The sequence below is a fragment of the Carassius carassius genome, chromosome 28, assembly GCF_963082965.1.
Source record: "Carassius carassius chromosome 28, fCarCar2.1, whole genome shotgun sequence".
NCBI classification, from domain to species: domain Eukaryota; kingdom Metazoa; phylum Chordata; class Actinopteri; order Cypriniformes; family Cyprinidae; genus Carassius; species Carassius carassius.
The window spans coordinates 3743363-3765729 of NC_081782.1; the positions used below are offsets into that span (position 1 = coordinate 3743363).

The 22367-nt window shown below is 40.5% G+C and overlaps 1 protein-coding gene across 1 annotated transcript in view; it reads left to right on the forward strand.

Moving 5' to 3' along the window:
• LOC132107578 (NACHT, LRR and PYD domains-containing protein 12-like) overlaps positions 1 to 22063 on the forward strand; it is an 80267-nt gene extending 58204 nt beyond the window's left edge. The window contains exons 10-12 of the mRNA XM_059513689.1: positions 20811 to 20984; positions 21501 to 21679; positions 21987 to 22063. Of these exons, the coding sequence (XP_059369672.1) occupies positions 20811 to 20984; positions 21501 to 21679; positions 21987 to 21988 (355 nt within the window). The 3' untranslated portion in view covers positions 21989 to 22063. The remainder of the gene's footprint in view (positions 1 to 20810; positions 20985 to 21500; positions 21680 to 21986) is intronic.
• Positions 22064 to 22367: the final 304 nt, after the last annotated feature.

Here is a 22367-nt window from a genome sequence, read left to right on the forward strand (position 1 = left end):
TTATTCTCTAAATTTCATTTAGACTTTTTTTCTCGAAACACAACGACTTTATTCTCGATATTTAATGAGTTTATTCTCGAGATTGTATTTCGACTTTTTTTCTCGAAATTTAACGAGTTTTTTCTCGAAACACAACGACTTTATTCTCGATATTTAATGAGTTTATTCTCAAAATTGTATTTCGACTTTTTTCTCGAAATTTAACGAGTTTTTTTCTCGAAACACAACTACTTTATTCTCGATATTTAATGAGTTTATTCTCGAGATTGTATCTCGACTTTTTTCTCGAAATTTAACGAGTTTTTTCTCGAAACACAACGACTTTATTCTCGTTATTTAATGAGTTTATTCTCGAGATTGTATCTCGACTTTTTTCTCGAAATTTAACGAGTTTTTTCTCGCAACACAACGACTTTATTCTCGTTATTTAATGAGTTTATTCTCAAGATTGTATTTCGAATTTTTTTCTCGAAATTTAACGAGTTTAATCTCGCATTATAATGACTTTAATCTCGAGATGGTTTTATTTTTTTATTATTGCCTGGCCCTAATCCTCTTCCGTAGTTTTTGAACAACCAGATTTATGATTTTTTTTTTTAATTTATAAGAGCTACATATTTTAAAGAGTGTCTTTCATTTACAGGAAAAATAAATGTCAGTAACAACATTGCTGTGTTAAAGAGAATGAAATGTGTTCCTGCCAAACATTCTTCTGATCTGTTTGCACCTAAGATCATGATTTTTTTCTTTCTACATTTATCTAATATCTAATGATTTTAAACTTTGAACTAATTATATGCAGTTTCTGTTCTAAAATGTTTATATCAAACCTTTTTGGAACACAGTGTAGATCTAATAATAAATGTTATTATTTCTTGTATTTATTTAGCAGAAACATTTATTCAGTAATCTTAATGCTACTAATATTAAACCTTACAAAATTACTCTGTATTTCTGACCAGGGGCGCAACTATCCAGTGTTAGAGGGGTATGCAGCAAAACATTTTGGCGCCCCCCCACCCCCACTTCTATATAAATAATTGTGCCAGATATCATCATGTATGGGCTTTTAAATAATAAATGTTTATTTTAAAGTATATCAGACAGCCACTGTAAGCCTAACATAATTATATGGTATATATGTACACACACACACATACATATAGTGAAGTGAAAATGACATATAGCCAAGTATGGTGACCCATACTAGGAATTCGTGCTCTGCTTTTAACCCATCCAAAGTGCACACACACAGCAGTGAACACACACACTGTGAACAAACACCCAGAGCAGTGGGCAGCCATTTATGCTGCGGCGCTCGGGGAGCAGTTGGGGGTTCAGTGCCTTTCTCAAGGGCACCTCAGTCGTGGTATTGAAGGTGGAGAGAGCACTGTACATGCACTCCCCCCACCTACAATTCCTGCCGGCCCGAGTCTCTGAACTCACAACCCTTCGATTGCAAGTCCGACTCTCTAACCTATATATATATATATATATATATATATATATATATACACACACACACAAAGTGACGAGTGTCTCGATTCAACATCAGCGGAGGACCACTGGCTCGAAGCTCATCACGGGCTGATCGCCCGCACCTGCCTCTCATCAGCCGGGCTCCATATAAACAGCGTGCACTCAGGACAAGGGTGAGAAGCCTCTCCATGAGCGAACCCACTGACACTGCTCTCTCCTATCTCTTCCAGACAGCAGCGTGTGACCGAACGACACTGCCACGAGCACTCAATGGATTCACCCCCACCTGGACTCGAGTGAGAGCACCAGCGCACGCCAAATCACCGTCATCACCCCCAAAAGGGCTTTGCACTTGAGTTTGCTCTCGCGTGTTCCTTCCACCACGCCACACTGGTGGAGAATGCAGGCATAACCCTGCAAGGAATACAAACCTGCGATCTCCCAGCAACTCACACTCGTCTTGTTTTTTTTTTCTTGTGTTTCTCTGCCAGGCAGCCGCTGCTCCCCAAGCCTCCAGTATTGACAAAATCCTCCAACGGCTAAGCGGAGGTCAGCATCCGCCAGCAACAAATCACAGAACACTTGGCCGCTCGAGTGGACCAGACCGGGCGAGAACTTGGTGAGCTGCAGGCGGCACCCACTCGACGCATTCCACTGCCCGACCCGCGAGCGAAAGTGTCCCAATGCGACCAGTAGCCAGGCCAGCAGCTCCCTCCCCAAAGGAAGAACCGATGCCCACAGCGGACCCTGCATCTCCCGCACGGACGTGGCTGGCGGGCTGTATCGTACACGCGACCTGCAGACAGAGGTGAGAGTTAACGACCGTCCAGTCCAAGCCCTCCTAGACTCTGGCAGTGCGGTTAGCTTAGTGCAATCTCGCATCATCACGCCACGCAGAGAAACCAAAGCTACCTGCCCCATCACCTGCGTGCACTGAGACACACGCCATGTCCCAACCCGGAGAGTGACGATCTCCGCCTTCCCGGGGAACCTGGCCCCTTGAAGTGGGCGTGTTGAAGGATCTGCCATTCCCCCTCCTTCTTGGCCGAGACTGGCCGAGGTTCGACCGCCTCCTGGCCGCTGCCGTACAGCCTGCCACCACGAAGGGGAGCCACCGAAAGAAAAAGCCGGTGAGAGGAGCCCGTCAGCGGCCGGCCCTATTAGCCATGGACAGCTGGAGAGATTGTGAGTCCCCGGCCCCTGAAACTAACCTCTACCATGATCTGTTCCAACAGGTGAATGGAGGCGGCTCGTTTGCCCAAGAACAACGAGAGGATGATCACCTAAAATTGTCCCCAAGCCCGATGGCACCCTCCGTTTCTACAATGACTTCCGCCGCCTGTAAGAAGTCTCTGCGTTTGACGGGTACCCTATGCCTCGGGTGGATGAGCTCCTCGACCGCCTAAGAAGGGCCCGCTATATCTCCACCCTGGACCTCACTAAAGGGTACTGGCAAGTCCCCCTGTCCGAGGCAGCCAAGCCCAAAACCGCCTTGAGTTCCCCCAACCACCTGGACCGTCTGCGGTCTGAGTTGATGGAGCTAGGTAGGGCTGGGCTCACTGCCAACCCCCGGAAGTGTCACTTGGGCCTGACCAAGGCGAAATACCTGGGCTTCCAATTTGACCCCATCGACCCCAAGAGAAGAAGGTCGAGGCGATATGGTCTGCACTGAAGCCCAGCTCAAAGACCCATGTTCAAGCAGTTTAGGGGTTGGCAGGGTACTACCGCTGTTTCATCCCTAACTTCTCCTCCTTAATCGCCCCCCTGACAGACCTGACCAGGAAGGGGCAGTCCTAAAAAGTGTGCTGGACACCTGAAGCGGAGGAGGCGTTCAAAAAGGTGAAGATGGCCCTCACCTCAGAGCCGGTCCTGCGTGCCCCGGACTTCAGCTGCCCCTTCCTGCCGCAGACGGATGCCTCTGACACGGGACTGGGGGCCGTCCTGTCTCAAGTTCAGGAAGGTGAGGAACATCCCATCCTATACATGAGCAAGAAGTTGACCCCGGCCAAAAGGACTATGCCACCGTCGAGAAGGAAGCTCTGGCCATCAAGTGGGTAGTCCTGGAGCTGCGCTATTACCTCCTAGGGTGGAGGTTTACTCTCGTCACGGACCACGTGCCCCTCCAGTGCTTTGCACTTGAGCGTGTTCCTTCCACCCCGCCACTTAATATGTTCATTTGGAAACACAAAAATGTACCTATCATTCTGCACACAAAATATTGCATTCGGTCATTCGGTACACACGTGCACCGTACCGAAAGCCCTGTACCGAAACGGTCCAGTACGAATACACGTACCGTTACACCCCTAATATATATATATATATATATATATATATATATATATATATATTAGTTTAAACACAGATATCAACGTGTGCTGTTTAGGTCTCATCATCAGCACCCGGGTGATGACGGAATAAATGACAGCTCACATTCCAGTTTTACATATTCTCCAAGCATAGACGTCACATTTTAAATCCTACCTATTGCCTTTCACCATTCACTTATTTAGCTGCTGTCGCATCCCTTGACATGCCATCTCCTTTTCCCTCTTTCTTTTTCTATTTTTAGCCCCCGAGAGCTTTTTTGTTTTATCCATCTTTTTCGAGTTTCAACGACAACGCACTAACGTTACTGCTGCTTACTCAGCGCTCACGGCGCCCCACCCACTCGCGAGGTTCTATGTCTAAATTCTGTGATGAAATATTATGAGGGCACTGGCGCCTGTTAGTCCTCTAAAAATTATATATATTTTTTTTATATAAATAACTTTTAATATACATTTTTATTTTTTACTATAAAAAAAAATAAACAATCGCTTGGCCCACCATGGCGCATACCCACTTTTTGCGACACTGATTTCTGACACATTTAGATTTTGCCATGTCTGGTGCTTTTCACCTCATTGCCACACAACATTTCACACCTGCAGCAGAGCCACAGACAACACCAACATCAGTTCACCAGTAAATGCTGGCAATATTTGTCAAACTCCATGTGTGACATCTAAAATTGTGTGAAATACTATGTCCCGGAACAAAGCGGGGTAACGGAACCGGCATGTGATTACAGGAGAGATAGGTAATGGAGCATTCGCGCAATCACATTGCTGGACCAGTTTTAAGTGATTTTAAGAGCGTGCATCAGTTGCATTTAGGGTCTGTAAGGTCATGAAAATGGCATGCAATTTTAAAACAACAATTTCCAGGCCTAAAAACGTTTTGAAAAAGTTGTGGAATTTTATTTTTCAAATCTCTGTGTAATAGTTATATTTAATCAGGTCCTACATTTCTGTGGTTTTAATAATTCTCGCAGCTTTCAAGTTTATAATGAGGTAAATCCCTGCATTTATTCAACATAGCTTGTAGGTTTGAATAATAAAATAAATCCACACAAACAAGATTCATTCAGTCATTCGAAACCATAAACTCTCTCGGAGCGCGCTTCACATCACACTGTAAAAAATCCTCACAAGAACTCACAAAAAGTTAGACTAATGATTATATTTTATTTAACTGGACAATTAAATGCAAAACTGTTGGCTTAACTAGTGAAAAGATGTTGGTTCAACAATCGTTGGACCAACCGAGAATTAATTGTAAATTCAATTTGTAAATGCAAGTTAACAAGCATACAAGTTGGGTTGGAGGTTGGAGCATGTGCACTGTAACGACCATGAAATTGGCGCATGTGCAATGAAGCGCGCCAACACCGAACAGACAAAGGAGCCTCACCCCAACTGTGGTGGATACGGTGAATAGCTAAAGCCCCAAAAAGTCAGCGTACTCCTTTATCTTGCACTTATATTGCTCATTTTGTAATATGTTTTGTGTTAACAATTTAAAATGTTAAACATAGAACATTTAAAGTATTTAGGACCGGTTGAATGAGATAGCACTTTGAAGGTTTTTTTTTTCTTTTTCTGCCTACTCATTTATTTGCTTTTTTAAGAATGAGTATGGCTAAAGTTACCAATGTGTTGCTGCTGGTTTGAAATAAAACCTGGACCAAAATATCAAGCATAGTAGTTTTTTTAACCTTGTGATGTGGTTTAAAAATAAATTTTTAGTCAACTGAACGTATTTTATTAAGTCAAGTGAAAATAACATTAAAAGTTGAAATTACATAATTTTCTTTGTTTTTTAACTATAAAAACTCAATCAGCTGAACAAAAGATCTTAAGTTGGGAGATATGTGACCTTACTCAGTGAATTGAGTTAAGTGAACTAATTCATTTAAAAGTTGAGTTAACTCAAAAAAGCTGTGCAGCAAATTACCTTGTAATTTTAAGTTAAGTCAACTTTTCTTTTTTTTACAGTGCAGCGCATCTTGTCTGCACTTCAGCGACCTGCTGCACGCTGCGATACAAGACTCACTCGCATTTCGATCGGGACAGCTGACAGAACTGTCACTTGACTTGACTAATCAGGTAATTGTTGCATTGTCACAAAAATGTATAAATTGCACACCTTTTAAGTATTTTAATCCATTTGATACTTGCGCATGACACGCTGTATTAGTCTATGTGCCCTCGCAGTCACACCCAAAGCTCATGCGTATAAAGCCGCCTCAAGGGGCGGTCACACTAGCCTTTGAACGTGCGAAATTATTTCGGACGCCGCTGCGAATATGGGTGGGAGCAAGATATAACGGTTTCCCCTCAGTTATCACAACATGGATTAATCTGTGCTTTTACTGTGTCTTTTGCGACGGCGTCAAAAGCGTCTTATTATATTGTACTCTCTGTCTCTCTCTCTCTATAAATATATACACACTAAACAATAAAAAAAATTATAGAACGTGTCCTCACTCAAATGTACCATCTGTTCCCGTTTCCATTGACACTGCGAACCATGCAGCTTATTTTTTTATTATCTTTTAAATATGTATTATATAAAATAGGATGCTGCGCTACGGCTAAAATTAGCACTTCCTTCATTTTTTAATTTCTGTACAGATAGGTCACGCAGTAACGTATCGATCATCTACTGGTCACACGACTTCACGTGATGCGAATTCGCAGGTCAGAGTTCACCAAACTTGAACTTTCGAACGCAGCGAAATGCAAAATTTTTCACATGAGCCTGCGTTTCCGGTCTGATGCATTCGCATGCGTATGAATGGAAGTCAATGGAACGAAAAGTGCAGTGTGACCGCCCCTTGTAAAATGTATCAGATAAATTTTTTTTCAATTTTTTGCATAAATCTATTAATCAACCTCAGTCTTGATCAAAACTACCAAATTTTAAAAAAAATTCCAAGATTTTAACTTTTTAATTACCAAGTTCATAAATGATGTCACTGATTTGGGGAAAAAAACCCACACAAAATTACATATTTTCAATATAAAAAGTGATTGTGGACTGGATTTTTTTTTTACCTTTTATCACAGTCTTGGGCATGTCAAAGATTAGTAACAAGATTGGCTTTGATACATTGTTAGTTTTTGTGCAGCATTAGATTTAAATTTTTTCTCCCTAATTTGTTGTTGGTGGCTGTTTTTGCCCCATTGACTTCCATTATAACGACATTTTTTGATTGCAAAGCCATGACACCATATAATCATGCATTCTTGATTGTTTGTGGTTTTCACTTTTGGGAAGAGGTAAAAAAAAATATTTTTACAGTTGATCACTAGGTGGGACCATTAGCCCTTTAGATAGGCTTGTGCAAAAAAAGGCATAGTTTCTGGCTTGTATGGAGTTATATGGAGTATAATAGCAAATTATAGTGTGTGTGTGTGTGTGTGATAGAGAGAGAGAGAGAAAGAGAGGGTGTGAGAGAGACCTTTGTGCACTTACCTTGATGTACAGTATTTGAAAAAATCAAAATATGCACCTCATGCTCTCAGAACTACATGGAGTAAACAATAAAAAAAGAAGTATGCACCTGCTTCCTTTTGATGGTGAAAAGTACAGATGGCCTATAAGTGAAATGCTCCTCTTTTCTTGATGGTAAAGCCAGTTTAAAACCTTAAAATCTAAAAAACCTAAAAAATCTACTTCGCATCAAATTTATGAACATAATGTATTATGAACCAAAATGCAATAACAACTTCAAATAAGCTCCAGCTCGCTGGAGGGGTCATGCTACATAATCATTTCTAAAACTTTGGTACAAGTCAAGCCCTTTCTAGTGTTGCTTGCTGCTCTTCTCACCATTAAATATACAGCACGATGGCATGCAAGTGTTTAAATCCACGTACTTTGCTTTTGTTTAGTCTATTCGCTTGTTAAGTCTGACGTCACGTAGCAGCGCTTCCGTGTCCAAACGCTCTATCAGCTACCATGAGAAAACAACAAAAGGTGCTAATATAAACTCACAATGTGATAATATACTAGCGATAAAGTTATAATATTAACCTTTAACTCCATACCGAAGTACCAGATAGCAAGACAATGAATATATAAATATAAAAAAAATATATAAAACTTATTTGTGTTTGGGACGCTGTGAGCACGGAGACTGTAGTGTATATCGTAAGTTTGAAAGCGTTTAACTTTAATTATCAATATGAATAAACAGTGCTCATAAACGGCTGCTGAGGTCATATTCTCAAGTGAAGCGAGTTGAGGCCTAGACCCGGAAACAGCGCTTCTTACGTCATCACTTAACAACCGAATACTTTCACCACCATTAAAAGGCAGCAGGTGCATAAATACACTTTTTTTACTCCATGTAGTTCTAAGAGCTGAGGTGTACATTGTGATTTTCTGAAATACATTAAGGTAAGTGCGCAAAGGTCTCTCTCACAGACACTCTCTCTCTCTTTCTCACACACACACAAACACACACACACACACACATACACACTCAATATAATATGCTGTTATACTCCATATAGCTTCATATACAAGTCAGAAACTAAGCTTTTTTTGCACAGGCCTATCTAAATGGTTAATGGTCCCACCTAGTGATCAACTGTAAAAATAACAAATGTTACCTCTTACCTCTTGATTTTTGGTGCAATCAAGACAATCAAGACTCTCACACACACACAAACACTATAATTTGCTGTTATACTCCATATAACTCCATATACAAGCCAGAAACTAAGCCTTTTTTTGCACAGGCCTATCTAAAGGGTTAATGGTCCCACCTAGTGATCAACTGTAAAATTAACAAATTTTACCTCTTCCCAAAAGGGAAAACCACAAACAATCAAAAATGCATGATTACATGGTGTCATGGCTTTGCAATCAAAAAAATGTTGTTATAATGGAAGTCAATCGGGCAAAAACAGCCACCAACAACAAATTAGGGAGAAAAAAATTAAATCTAATGTTGCACAAAAACTAAAAATGCATCAAAGCCAATGTTGCTACTAATCTTTGACATGCCCAAGACTGTTATAAAAAGTTAAAAAAAAAATCCAGCCACAATTACTTTTATATTGAAAATAAGTAATTTTGTGTGTTTTTTCCCCCAAATCAGTGACATCATTTATGAACTTGGCAATTAAAGAGTTAAAATCTTGGATTTTTTAAAAACATTTGGTAGTTTTGATCAGGATTGAGGTTGATTAACAAATTTATGCAAAAAAAATTGAAAAAATATGAATCTGTTACATTTTTACAGCAGTTTAATTGAGTGGATGTTTTAACCCCGAACAACTCGAAAGGATAGTGAATTTGATGGTTAATTTTTCACGGCACATATCTGTCTGCCATACGGAAACGCCACCCCTGGAGGAGGGGAATCCGCCAAAATGAGGTGCCGGATCTGATTTCGGAGGTGTCGGATCCGGATCCGGCTTGTTCCGGCACAAATTAAGCCCTGCTCTTTTGTGTATTTTCATTTGTGCACTTTTTGAAGAGCATGCTTTCATTTAAAAAAACTTTCAGCTTTCATCATCTGAAGCATTTAGTCTAATTAATAACAAGTCATGTGAACCAAACAAACTGGTGAAAATAGTATACACTTAAAATGATTTAAAACTAAATTACAGTAGATTTAATCGTTTTAAGCATTAAAAATTTAGATTTGTTGAAATTACATCAGTGTTGTTATTACAATAGGTGATTAAGGACAAACAAAACGAGTAGCTCTGGATTGTCTCAAGATTTAAAGAGATGTTTACCTTTTTGCAAACGTATTAATTTGTTGAGGTTGCAGTGTATAACTTTATGCAACAATTAAAATTGTGTAGGACTGTCATGTATTGGAATGATGCCCTGTATCTTTAAGAAATGAAAGTGCAATGAATACTGGGAGCGGGATGTTGAATATGTGTAGTGTGCTGGAGAACACGAGTAAAAGATGCTGTTCAGAATCCCGATTGGTGTGTGATTAAGTTAATAAGATAAACAAGGTATATAAAACAGACACACAACATTGGCGACGAGGATGGAGCCGTGTGGATGTTAGTACTGATTATACACGATGGGAAAGTCAGGTATTCCTACGTTTGAGTGCTACAAAGATCCCGCAACTCTTGGTCCAAGATGGACAAGGTGGCTGACATCATTTGAACTTCACGCGGACGGAAAAGGACTGATAATCGCTGAGGACGCAACAACGGCAGTTCGTCAGAGACACAGAGCACTTCTTTTGCATCATGCTGGACCTGATGTTCAGGATATTTTCTCAACCCTGCCGAACACGGGAGAGGCTGTTGATTATAACGAGGCCATTGCAGCTTTGAATGAATACTTTCCCAAAACCCTGGAGAGACGGTTCAGCAGTTTACACCGCATCTCAGACAGGCAGCAAGAGACTGTGCATTTGCGGTTGACATGAATAATCAGATTCGGGATGCCATAGTAGGCAAATGTTCGTCAACATATGTGCGCCGCAAACTTTTGGAGGAGGGACCTAACCTCACACTAGATCACGCATTGGAGGTTGCTGCGCTCTGTGAATGGATAGAGGAACAGAAGGGTGCATCATCAGTTAGTGAAACATCTACACCTGATAAAGAGTCTGTGAATCACGTCTGGAACAAAGGAGGAAAGCAAATGAAAGGGAAATTCAAGGGAAAACAACATGCAGAAGGCAATAAGGTGAATAAACAGTGCTATCGATGTGGCAATTCTAATCACTTAGGGAGAGATTTAAAATGTCCCGCGAGAGGTCAGACATACCATAAATGTAAAGGACGAGACCATTTCTCAAAAATGTGCAAAACTAAAAATGTAAAGCAACAAACAGTAAACCAAGTTGAAGGTCAACCTGAATATGCATTTGTCATCCAAGATAATTACATGGACGAAAGACTAAATGTTTGCTTGGGAAATGTCAATTTAAAAATGCTTGTAGACTCAGGTGCAACCAGCAATATCATTGATGAAAGTACGTGGGAAAGACTGAAATCAATGAATATCAAATTCCATTCATACATGCCAGAAACAGAGAGGAAATTGTTTTCTTACTCATCTGATAAGCCATTGCCAATAAAGGAAGCTTTTGAGTGTGAAGCTAGAATAGACAACTGGAAGGTATCTGCAGAGTTCATTGTCATCAAAGGGACTGGAGAACCATTATTAGGGAGAGATACTGCTATTAAACTTGGAGTGCTGATGATAGGCACAAACATCGCAGCAGTAACGGACCTCAAACAAACACTTCATTCACAATACCCAGAAGTTTTCCAAGGAGTTGGTAAGCTGAAAATCAGCTTATATATAGACCCAAATGTTCAGCCAGTGGCACAGCCTTTAAGGCGAATAGCGTTTAATCTGAGGGGTACTGTGGAAGAAAAGATAAAAGAACTTCTAAAGATGGACATCATAGAAGAAGTTAATGGACCTACACCATGGGTTAATCCAGTTGTAATAGTGCCAAAAGCCGATTCTGAAATCAGATTATGTCTTGACATGCGACAAGCCAATCGAGCAATCATCAGAGAGCGATACCCCATCCCCACTGTCGATGAGCTCTTACAAAGCATGAATGGATCCATGTTCTTTAGCAAGCTAGATCTCATGTGGGGATACCATCAACTGGAGTTGACACCATAGTCTCATCAGATTACAACATTTGCAGTCCACAATGGGGTATACAGATAAAAAACGGCTCATTTTTGGAGTATCGTCTGCAAGTGAGCAATACCAACATGAGAGTGCGTCTGCCCATGCTGGAATAGAGGGAGTTGAAAACATCTCAGACGATGTGATTGTTCATGCAGCTGACCAGGAAACACATATGCAACGTCTACATGCCGTTATGAAGCGTTTGAGAGAGTGCGGGCTAAACCTGAATCCTTTAAAATGTCAGTTTGGTATGAATCGCTTAAATTTCATGGGAATTCTGCTCACACAAAAAGGCATTGGTCCCACTGAGGAGAGAGTCAGAACTGTAGCAGAGGCCAGAGAACCACAAAACGCTTCAGAAGTCCGGAGCTTTCTTGGAAATTTCAGTTACAGCAGTAGATTTATCCCACAATTGGCAACACTGGCAGAGCCATTGAGACGTCTTACCAGAAAAGACTCTGAGTTTGTCTTTGGTCCAGAACAGAAAAACGCATTCAATGATCTAAAAAAGGAACTTGCAAGAGCAGGGACTTTAGCATACTTCGACAAGGACGCTCCAACGCAGGTCATTGCTGATGCTAGCCCTGTAGGGTTGGGTGCTGTATTGACACAGCGTCAAAAAGGACAAATGGTGACAGTTTGCTACATCAGCAGAAGTCTATCAGACTGTGAGAGACGTTACTCTCAAACTGAAAGGGAGGCCCTTGGCCTTGTATGGGCCTGCGAGAGGCTACACCTCTATGTGTATGGCAGACAGTTTGATTTGGTCACAGACCATAAGCCATTAGAGTCAATATACGGTCCACTTTCCAAGCCCTGTGCTCGTGTGGAGCGATGGGTTTTGCGTCTTCAACCATACAACTTTAAGGTTGTTTATGTTTCTGGAAAAGAAAACATTGCTGATCCATTATCACGACTCCTGGGAAGCACTGCAATGAGAGAAAAACACTCATATAAATCGGATAAGTATGTGAGATTTGTGGCCGTTATAGTGGAACGTCGCTGGAACATGATGAGTACGTCCCAGCGACCAAACTGGCACGTTATGAGGACGTTCCTATAAAGTACCATATTGGTCGCAGCGACGTAACAGATAACGTTCCAGTGACGTAACTTTGTGATTCCCATATCCGTCGTGGGGACGTTATAGTGGAACGTCACTATGATGAGTATGTCCTAACGACCAAACTGGCACGTTATGAGGACGTGACATTACCGGATCATATTGGTCGCAGCAACGTATTTTCACCTCACCATTACCTTGAAATACATAAAAAACTAATAAACTCAATCCATCTCTGGTGCAAAAAATAAACCTTATGAAATCGAATTGTAATCTAATTATAGGGGATTCATAGTAAATACATCAATTACATACATGAATATGCATTTGTCATCCAAGATAATTACATGGACGAAAGACTAAATGTTTGCTTGGGAAATGTCAATTTAAAAATGCTTATAGACTCAGGTGCAACCAGCAATATCATTGATGAAAGTACGTGGGAAAGACTGAAATCAATGAATATCAAATTCCATTCATACATGCCAGAAACAGAGAGGAAATTGTTTTCTTACTCATCTGATAAGCCATTGCCAATAAAGGGAGCTTTTGAGTGTGAAGCTAGAATAGACAACTGGAAGGTATCTGCAGAGTTCATTGTCATCAAAGGGACTGGAGAAATGAAAGCTTTAGCCTAAGTTCTGCCAGGAAGACTCAATTACTTCGTCACTAATTACCTTCCTCATTATCCAATCACATCTTTATACTTTGGTATAAAAGATCGTGCTTACACATGTTTGAGTTCACAGATGCCGACGTGATAACAACCTCCACCCTCCCCACCACCACCAGGATGGTCCTGTCCTTACCTTCCAGGGGGGGGGGGGGGGGGGGGTCGGCTGCGCCCCTGCCTTTGTCTTCAGGCAGGAAATGCAGGTCCACTACCCTCGGATTACGAACCATGGACGGGGCCTTCCGTCAAAGAAATTTATAATTATGCTTGCTGAGTTGTCAATAAATGTATGCTTCGTACGTTTTATCTCCCGAGTCTTTCTGGTAGAACCATTATTAGGGAGAGATACTGCTATTAAACTTGGAGTGCTGAAGATAGGCACAAACATCGCAGCAGTAACGGACCTCAAACAAACACTTCATTCACAATACACAGAAGTTTTCCAAGGAGTTGGTAAGCTGAAAATCAGCTTATATATAGACCCAAATGTTCAGCCAGTGGCACAGCCTTTAAGGCGAATAGCGTTTAATCTGAGGGGTACTGTGGAAGAAAAGATAAAAGAACTTCTAAAGATGGACATCATAGAAGAAGTTAATGGACCTACACCATGGGTTAATCCAGTTGTAATAGTGCCAAAAGCCGATTCTGAAATCAGATTATGTCTTGACATGCGACAAGCCAATCGAGCAATCATCAGAGAGCGATACCCCATCCCCACTGTCGATGAGCTCTTACAAAGCATGAATGGATCCATGTTCTTTAGCAAGCTAGATCTCATGTGGGGATACCATCAACTGGAGTTGACACCATAGTCTCATCAGATTACAACATTTGCAGTCCACAATGGGGTATACAGATAAAAAACGGCTCATTTTTGGAGTATCGTCTGCAAGTGAGCAATACCAACATGAGAGTGCGTCTGCCCATGCTGGAATAGAGGGAGTTGAAAACATCTCAGACGATGTGATTGTTCATGCAGCTGACCAGGAAACACATATGCAACGTCTACATGCCGTTATGAAGCGTTTGAGAGAGTGCGGGCTAAACCTGAATCCTTTAAAATGTCAGTTTGGTATGAATCGCTTAAATTTCATGGGAATTCTGCTCACACAAAAAGGCATTGGTCCCACTGAGGAGAGAGTCAGAACTGTAGCAGAGGCCAGAGAACCACAAAACGCTTCAGAAGTCCGGAGCTTTCTTGGAAATTTCAGTTACAGCAGTAGATTTATCCCACAATTGGCAACACTGGCAGAGCCATTGAGACGTCTTACCAGAAAAGACTCTGAGTTTGTCTTTGGTCCAGAACAGAAAAACGCATTCAATGATCTAAAAAAGGAACTTGCAAGAGCAGGGACTTTAGCATACTTCGACAAGGACGCTCCAACGCAGGTCATTGCTGATGCTAGCCCTGTAGGGTTGGGTGCTGTATTGACACAGCGTCAAAAAGGACAAATGGTGACAGTTTGCTACATCAGCAGAAGTCTATCAGACTGTGAGAGACGTTACTCTCAAACTGAAAGGGAGGCCCTTGGCCTTGTATGGGCCTGCGAGAGGCTACACCTCTATGTGTATGGCAGACAGTTTGATTTGGTCACAGACCATAAGCCATTAGAGTCAATATACGGTCCACTTTCCAAGCCCTGTGCTCGTGTGGAGCGATGGGTTTTGCGTCTTCAACCATACAACTTTAAGGTTGTTTATGTTTCTGGAAAAGAAAACATTGCTGATCCATTATCACGACTCCTGGGAAGCACTGCAATGAGAGAAAAACACTCATATAAATCGGATAAGTATGTGAGATTTGTGGCCGTTATAGTGGAACGTCGCTGGAACATGATGAGTACGTCCCAGCGACCAAACTGGCACGTTATGAGGACGTTCCTATAAAGTACCATATTGGTCGCAGCGACGTAACAGATAACGTTCCAGTGACGTAACTTTGTGATTCCCATATCCGTCGTGGGGACGTTATAGTGGAACGTCACTATGATGAGTATGTCCTAACGACCAAACTGGCACGTTATGAGGACGTGACATTACCGGATCATATTGGTCGCAGCAACGTATTTTCACCTCACCATTACCTTGAAATACATAAAAAACTAATAAACTCAATCCATCTCTGGTGCAAAAAATAAACCTTATGAAATCGAATTGTAATCTAATTATAGGGGATTCATAGTAAATACATCAATTACATACATGAATATGCATTTGTCATCCAAGATAATTACATGGACGAAAGACTAAATGTTTGCTTGGGAAATGTCAATTTAAAAATGCTTATAGACTCAGGTGCAACCAGCAATATCATTGATGAAAGTACGTGGGAAAGACTGAAATCAATGAATATCAAATTCCATTCATACATGCCAGAAACAGAGAGGAAATTGTTTTCTTACTCATCTGATAAGCCATTGCCAATAAAGGGAGCTTTTGAGTGTGAAGCTAGAATAGACAACTGGAAGGTATCTGCAGAGTTCATTGTCATCAAAGGGACTGGAGAAATGAAAGCTTTAGCCTAAGTTCTGCCAGGAAGACTCAATTACTTCGTCACTAATTACCTTCCTCATTATCCAATCACATCTTTATACTTTGGTATAAAAGATCGTGCTTACACATGTTTGAGTTCACAGATGCCGACGTGATAACAACCTCCACCCTCCCCACCACCACCAGGATGGTCCTGTCCTTACCTTCCAGGGGGGGGGGGGGGGGGGGGGGGGTCGGCTGCGCCCCTGCCTTTGTCTTCAGGCAGGAAATGCAGGTCCACTACCCTCGGATTACGAACCATGGACGGGGCCTTCCGTCAAAGAAATTTATAATTATGCTTGCTGAGTTGTCAATAAATGTATGCTTCGTACGTTTTATCTCCCGAGTCTTTCTGGTAGAACCATTATTAGGGAGAGATACTGCTATTAAACTTGGAGTGCTGAAGATAGGCACAAACATCGCAGCAGTAACGGACCTCAAACAAACACTTCATTCACAATACACAGAAGTTTTCCAAGGAGTTGGTAAGCTGAAAACCAAAAAAATCAGCTTATATATAGACCCAAATGTTCAGCTAGTGGCACAGCCTTTAAGGCGAATAGCATTTAATCTGAGGGGTACTGTGGAAGAAAAGATAAAAGAACTTCTAAAGATGGACATCATAGAAGAAGTTAATGGACCTACACCATGGGTTAATCCAGTTGTAATAGTGCCAAAAGCCGATTCTGAAATCAGATTATGTCTTGACATGCGACAAGCCAATCGAGCAATCATCAGAGAGCGATACCCCATCCCCACTGTCGATGAGCTCTTACAAAGCATGAACGGATCCATGTTCTTTAGCAAGCTAGATCTCAAGTGGGGATACCATCAACTGGAGTTGACACCGCAGTCTCATCAGATTACAACATTTGCAGTCCACAATGGGGTATACAGATAAAAAACGGCTCATTTTTGGAGTATCGTCTGCAAGTGAGCAATAACAACATGAGAGTGCGTCTGCCCTTGCTGGAATAGAGGGAGTTGAAAACATCTCAAACGATGTGATTGTTCATGCAGCTGATCAGGAAACACATATGCAACGTCTACATGCCGTTATGAAGCATTTGAGAGAGTGCAGGCTAACCCTGAATCCTTTAAAATGTCAGTTTGGAATGAATCGCTTAAATTTCATGGGAATTCTGCTCACACAAAAAGGCATTGGTCCCACTGAGGAGAGAGTCAGAACTGTAGCAGAGGCCAGAGAACCACAAAACGCTTCAGAAGTCCGGAGCTTTCTTGGACTTGTCAGTTACAGCAGTAGATTTATCCCACAATTGGCAACACTGGCAGAGCCATTGAGACGTCTTACCAGAAAAGACTCTGAGTTTTTCTTGGGTCCAGAACAGAAAAACGCATTCAATGATCTAAAAAAGGAACTTGCAAGAGCAGGGACTTTAGCATACTTCGACAAGGACGCTCCAACGCAGGTCATTGCTGATGCTAGCCCTGTAGGGTTGGGTGCTGTATTGACACAGCGTCAAAAAGGACAAATGGTGACAGTTTGCTACATCAGCAGAAGTCTATCAGACTGTGAAGGACGTTACTCTCAGACTGAAAGGGAGGCCCTTGCCCTTGTATGGGCCTGCGAGAGGCTACACCCCTATGTGTATGGCAGACAGTTTGATTTGGTCACAGACCATAAGCCATTAGAGTCAATATACGGTCCACTTTCCAAGCCCTGTGCTCGTGTGGAGCGATGGGTTTTGCGTCTTCAACCATACAACTTTAAGGTTGTTTATGTTTCTGGAAAAGAAAACATTGCTGATCCATTATCACGACTCCTGGGAAGCACTGCAATGAGAGAAAAACACTCATATGAATCGGATGAGTATGTGAGATTTGTGGCCTTTATAGTGGAACGTCGCTGGAACATGAGGAGTACGTCCCAGCGACCAAACTGGCACATTATGAGGACGTTCCTATAAAGTACCATATTGGTCGCAGCGATGTAACATATAACGTTCCAGTGACGTAACTTTGTGATTCCCATATCCGTCGTGGGGACGTTATAGTGGAACGTCACTATGATGAGTATGTCCTAACAACCAAACTGGCACGTTATGAGGACGTGACATTACCGGATCATATTGGTCGCAAGAAAGTATTTTCAAGGTAACAAGGTATATAAAACAGATACACAACAAGGACGTTTTTTAAAATGTCGCACCCCAGCTAACACAGTTACGTCGTGACGGCATAACTGGACCAGACCATATTCGTCGCAGCGACGTCCCAAATTACATTCCAGTGACGTAACTTTGTGATTCCCATATCCGTCGTGGCGACGTTATAGTGGAACGTCGCTGGAACGTGATGAGTACGTCCTAACGACCAAACTGGCACGTTATGAGAACGTTACTATAAAGTACCATATCGGTCGCAGCGACATACCAAATAACGTTCCAGTGACGTAACTTTGTGATTCCCATATCCGTCGTGGGGACGTTATAGTGGAACGTCACTATGATGAGTATGTCCTAACGACCAAACTGGCACGTTATGAGGACGTGACATTACCGGATCATATTGGTCGCAGCAACGTATTTTCACCTCACCATTACCTTGAAATACATAAAAAACTAATAAACTCAATCCATCTCTGGTGCAAAAAATAAACCTTATGAAATCGAATTGTAATCTAATTATAGGGGATTCATAGTAAATACATCAATTACATACATGAATATGCATTTGTCATCCAAGATAATTACATGGACGAAAGACTAAATGTTTGCTTGGGAAATGTCAATTTAAAAATGCTTGTAGACTCAGGTGCAACCAGCAATATCATTGATGAAAGTACGTGGGAAAGACTGAAATCAATGAATATCAAATTCCATTCATACATGCCAGAAACAGAGAGGAAATTGTTTTCTTACTCATCTGATAAGCCATTGCCAATAAAGGGAGCTTTTGAGTGTGAAGCTAGAATAGACAACTGGAAGGTATCTGCAGAGTTCATTGTCATCAAAGCGACTGGAGAACCATTATTAGGGAGAGATACTGCTATTAAACTTGGAGTGCTGATGATAGGCACAAACATCGCAGCAGTAACGGACCTCAAACAAACACATCATTCACAATACACAGAAGTTTTCCAAGGAGTTGGTAAGCTGAAAACCAAAAAAATCAGCTTATATATAGACCCAAATATTCAGCCAGTGGCACAGCCTTTAAGGCGAATAGCGTTTAATCTGAGGGGTACTGTGGAAGAAAAGATAAAAGAACTTCTAAAGATGGACATCATAGAAGAAGTTAATGGACCTACACCATGGGTTAATCCAGTTGTAATAGTGCCAAAAGCCGATTCTGAAATCAGATTATGTCTTGACATGCGACAAGCCAATCGAGCAATCATCAGAGAGCGATACCCCATCCCCACTGTCGATGAGCTCTTACAAAGCATGAACGGATCCATATTCTTTAGCAAGCTAGATCTCAAGTGGGGATACCATCAACTGGAGTTGACACCGCAGTCTCATCAGATTACAACATTTGCAGTCCACAATGGGGTATACAGATAAAAAACGGCTCATTTTTGGAGTATCGTCTGCAAGTGAGCAATACCAACATGAGAGTGCGTCTGCCCTTGCTGGAATAGAGGGAGTTGAAAACATCTCAGACGATGTGATTGTTCATGCAACTGATCAGGAAACACATATGCAACGTCTACATGCCGTTATGAAGCATTTGAGAGAGTGCGGGCTAACCCTGAATCCTTTAAAATGTCAGTTTGGTATGAATCGCTTAAATTTCATGGGAATTCTGCTCACACAAAAAGGCATTGGTCCCACTGAGGAGAGAGTCAGAACTGTAGCAGAGGCCAGGGGCCTAAAATTAACAATATTACTCAACTTTTTTCTATTATAATTCTAACAATGCATGAGGAACATTATATGGAAAAATTTTAATGAGAAGGAATAGGTTTTATAAATTTGTTGTCAACAAAAGATAAGCATTTCAAAAGAGAATCTTCCCCGCGGCTTTCTGTAAAATTAAAGGCAGAGGAAAACAACAATAATAATATTAATAATAAGTTATAAAAATTAAACAAATAAAGAAATATCATCATGATTCTGATTAACTGAAACGTTTCACATTATTATTATTATTATTGTGTCAAAAAAAGAGAAGCATAACTTAATTTCACCTAATATTTTTAAATGCCATTATAAGAATTAAACACACAATTAAATTGTATTAATATCAGTAAAATGTATTAGTATATAGTATTATTAGTATGTAAGTGTAAAATGACTTTAGGAGAAAGGCAAAATAACAAGCAAAATTACATCTTACCTACTAAAGGGGCCACTAAACTTAACTCAATAAAATAAAACCAAATCAACAACAGAGATAGTTTCCTGACTCCCTCTCTACTTAAAATGAAAAAACAACTTGAAAACAACTAAATGAACAGAAACGTGCACCCACTCCCCACAACTTCCAATTATACTGTAAAAATATTTACAAAGAAAACAAAAAAGACAAAGATCAGCCTTGACAACATCTCAGATTTGACTCAAATTAAAAAAAACAAGATTAAAAAGCAGTACATCCTAGGACAAAACTCCCCGACCATTAAATCGCAAACCAGCAACCAACATTTAAGTCTGTCATAAGAGTGTTTTTAGTAAATCAATAAGCATTTTCCAGGTTGTGATTCAGAAATACAGGTCTCAATGATATATTATTGTTTCTAATGGGTAAAAGCAACTCATCACAATGTCAATGCTGTTGTTGTGAAGTGAAGGAAACAAATGAATGCATTGTTATGCACTGCAATCAAATCCCTTGAAAGAGAAGGAATGGTAAATGTCAATACAGATCTTAATATGATGAGTTTCTGGTAATAGAGCTGAATGCAGCAGCACAGACCAATCATGTAGGGATTTTTCCAGTGGTGAATTTTGTAAGACTTTTGCAGTCAATGCTTTCAATTTAAATCCCTTCAGTACAAGACAGTTTTTTTTTTTTATCTAATCCATGTCCTTTAAGTTTATACTTTCTTTTTTTCTTTTTTAAAAAGAAATTAACTTATAATCTGATCTGAGAGAGTGAAGAAGACTGTGTCGTTGTTGTCTGCAGGTTGAGGACATGTGGTCTCACAGATGAAGGTTGTGCTGTTCTGACTTCAGCTCTGAGATCAAACCCTGAACACCTGAAAGAACTGGATCTGTCTTGGAATAAAATAGGAGATTTGGGCATAAAACATCTCTCTGCTGGACTTAAAGATCCTCACTTTAAACTGCAGAAACTGGAGTAAGTTAATGAAAGTCACTCATGTAAGGCATGTACTTTAATGTACATTTTAGGACTAAAATCATCTTGTAAAATAAACATTCAGTAAACATACTAAATCTCAGCACAAATAATTCTGATGACTGACCATGAAGTTCATCCAACTTATCACATCACATGATCTGCTGCTTCACGAACCATTCAGTGGAGCTTCAGTTGCTTCTGGTAGTTTGACTAATACTGAACATTCTGTATTATATGTAAGGTTATAATGAAGGTTATTATTAATGAGTGAATAAAGTTTATAATCACTTTAGTTTGTATCAGTGTTAAAAGGAAAGAGCCTCAAAATATTTCAAACAAGAAAGTTGTGTAATAAGCAACTCTCTTAAATATAGTAGAATGAAGAAAAATAGAAAAGAATCAACACTGGTTTTCAGGAGCGGCAGAGTTTCAGCCTTTCTCCTTCGTCAGCATTATATCTCACACTACAGACACTTGGAACTACAGTTCACATTGTGTCATTGTACTTTACAGGTTAAGGCGTTGTGGCGTCACAGTTGAAGGATGTGCTGCTTTGGCTTCAGCTCTGAAATCAAACCCTGAACATCTGAGATATGTGAATCTGTCTGGAAATGAACTACAAAAATCAGACGTGAAGTGTCTCTCTGATCTAAAGGATAATCCACTTTATAAACTAGAGAAACTATACTCTTGTGAGTACATTTTTATTTAAAACTTTTAAAGTTTAGTAACAGGTCTTATATGTTTGTAATTAGAGCATTAAGATTACACTTTAGTCTCTGTACTTTAATCTGCGTATAATGGCCATCAATGACCAAATGATGTGACTTATCTATGCATATGAGAATATTTTAATCTCTGACTGTGTATCTCTGTGTTAGTGATAGAGTTCGTATTAGTAGTTTTCATTCAAATATTTAGCTGTAATATGAATATACCAATACTAATATATACTAATGTCTCATACTCATACGTGACTGTCTGTGTGTTTTATTGTAGGACTCTCAGTATTTAGACGTCAGTCCAGTTTTCTCAGGATCAGCTGATGGTGAATAAAGAGCTTCTACAGAGACACACAGACACACAATCAACAGAGACTAAAGACACAGACACACAGCTATCATACTGTCATGTGTGTGTGACTTCACATCAGTTTTGTTAATTTTACATGTTATGGACCAGTTCTTTTGAAATACAGATGTCATTGTATGTTCAGATGTCATCAGATATCATTATATTTACGTGATGTCTGTGAATAAGTGTTGAAAAGCATCATCTGCAATTTGGAGGTTTTTATACTGATTGTGTAGATGCTGTAGCATGCTATTTACACTACAAGTCATGACAAAAAAAACATTAAAATCAACAAGTAATAGACAT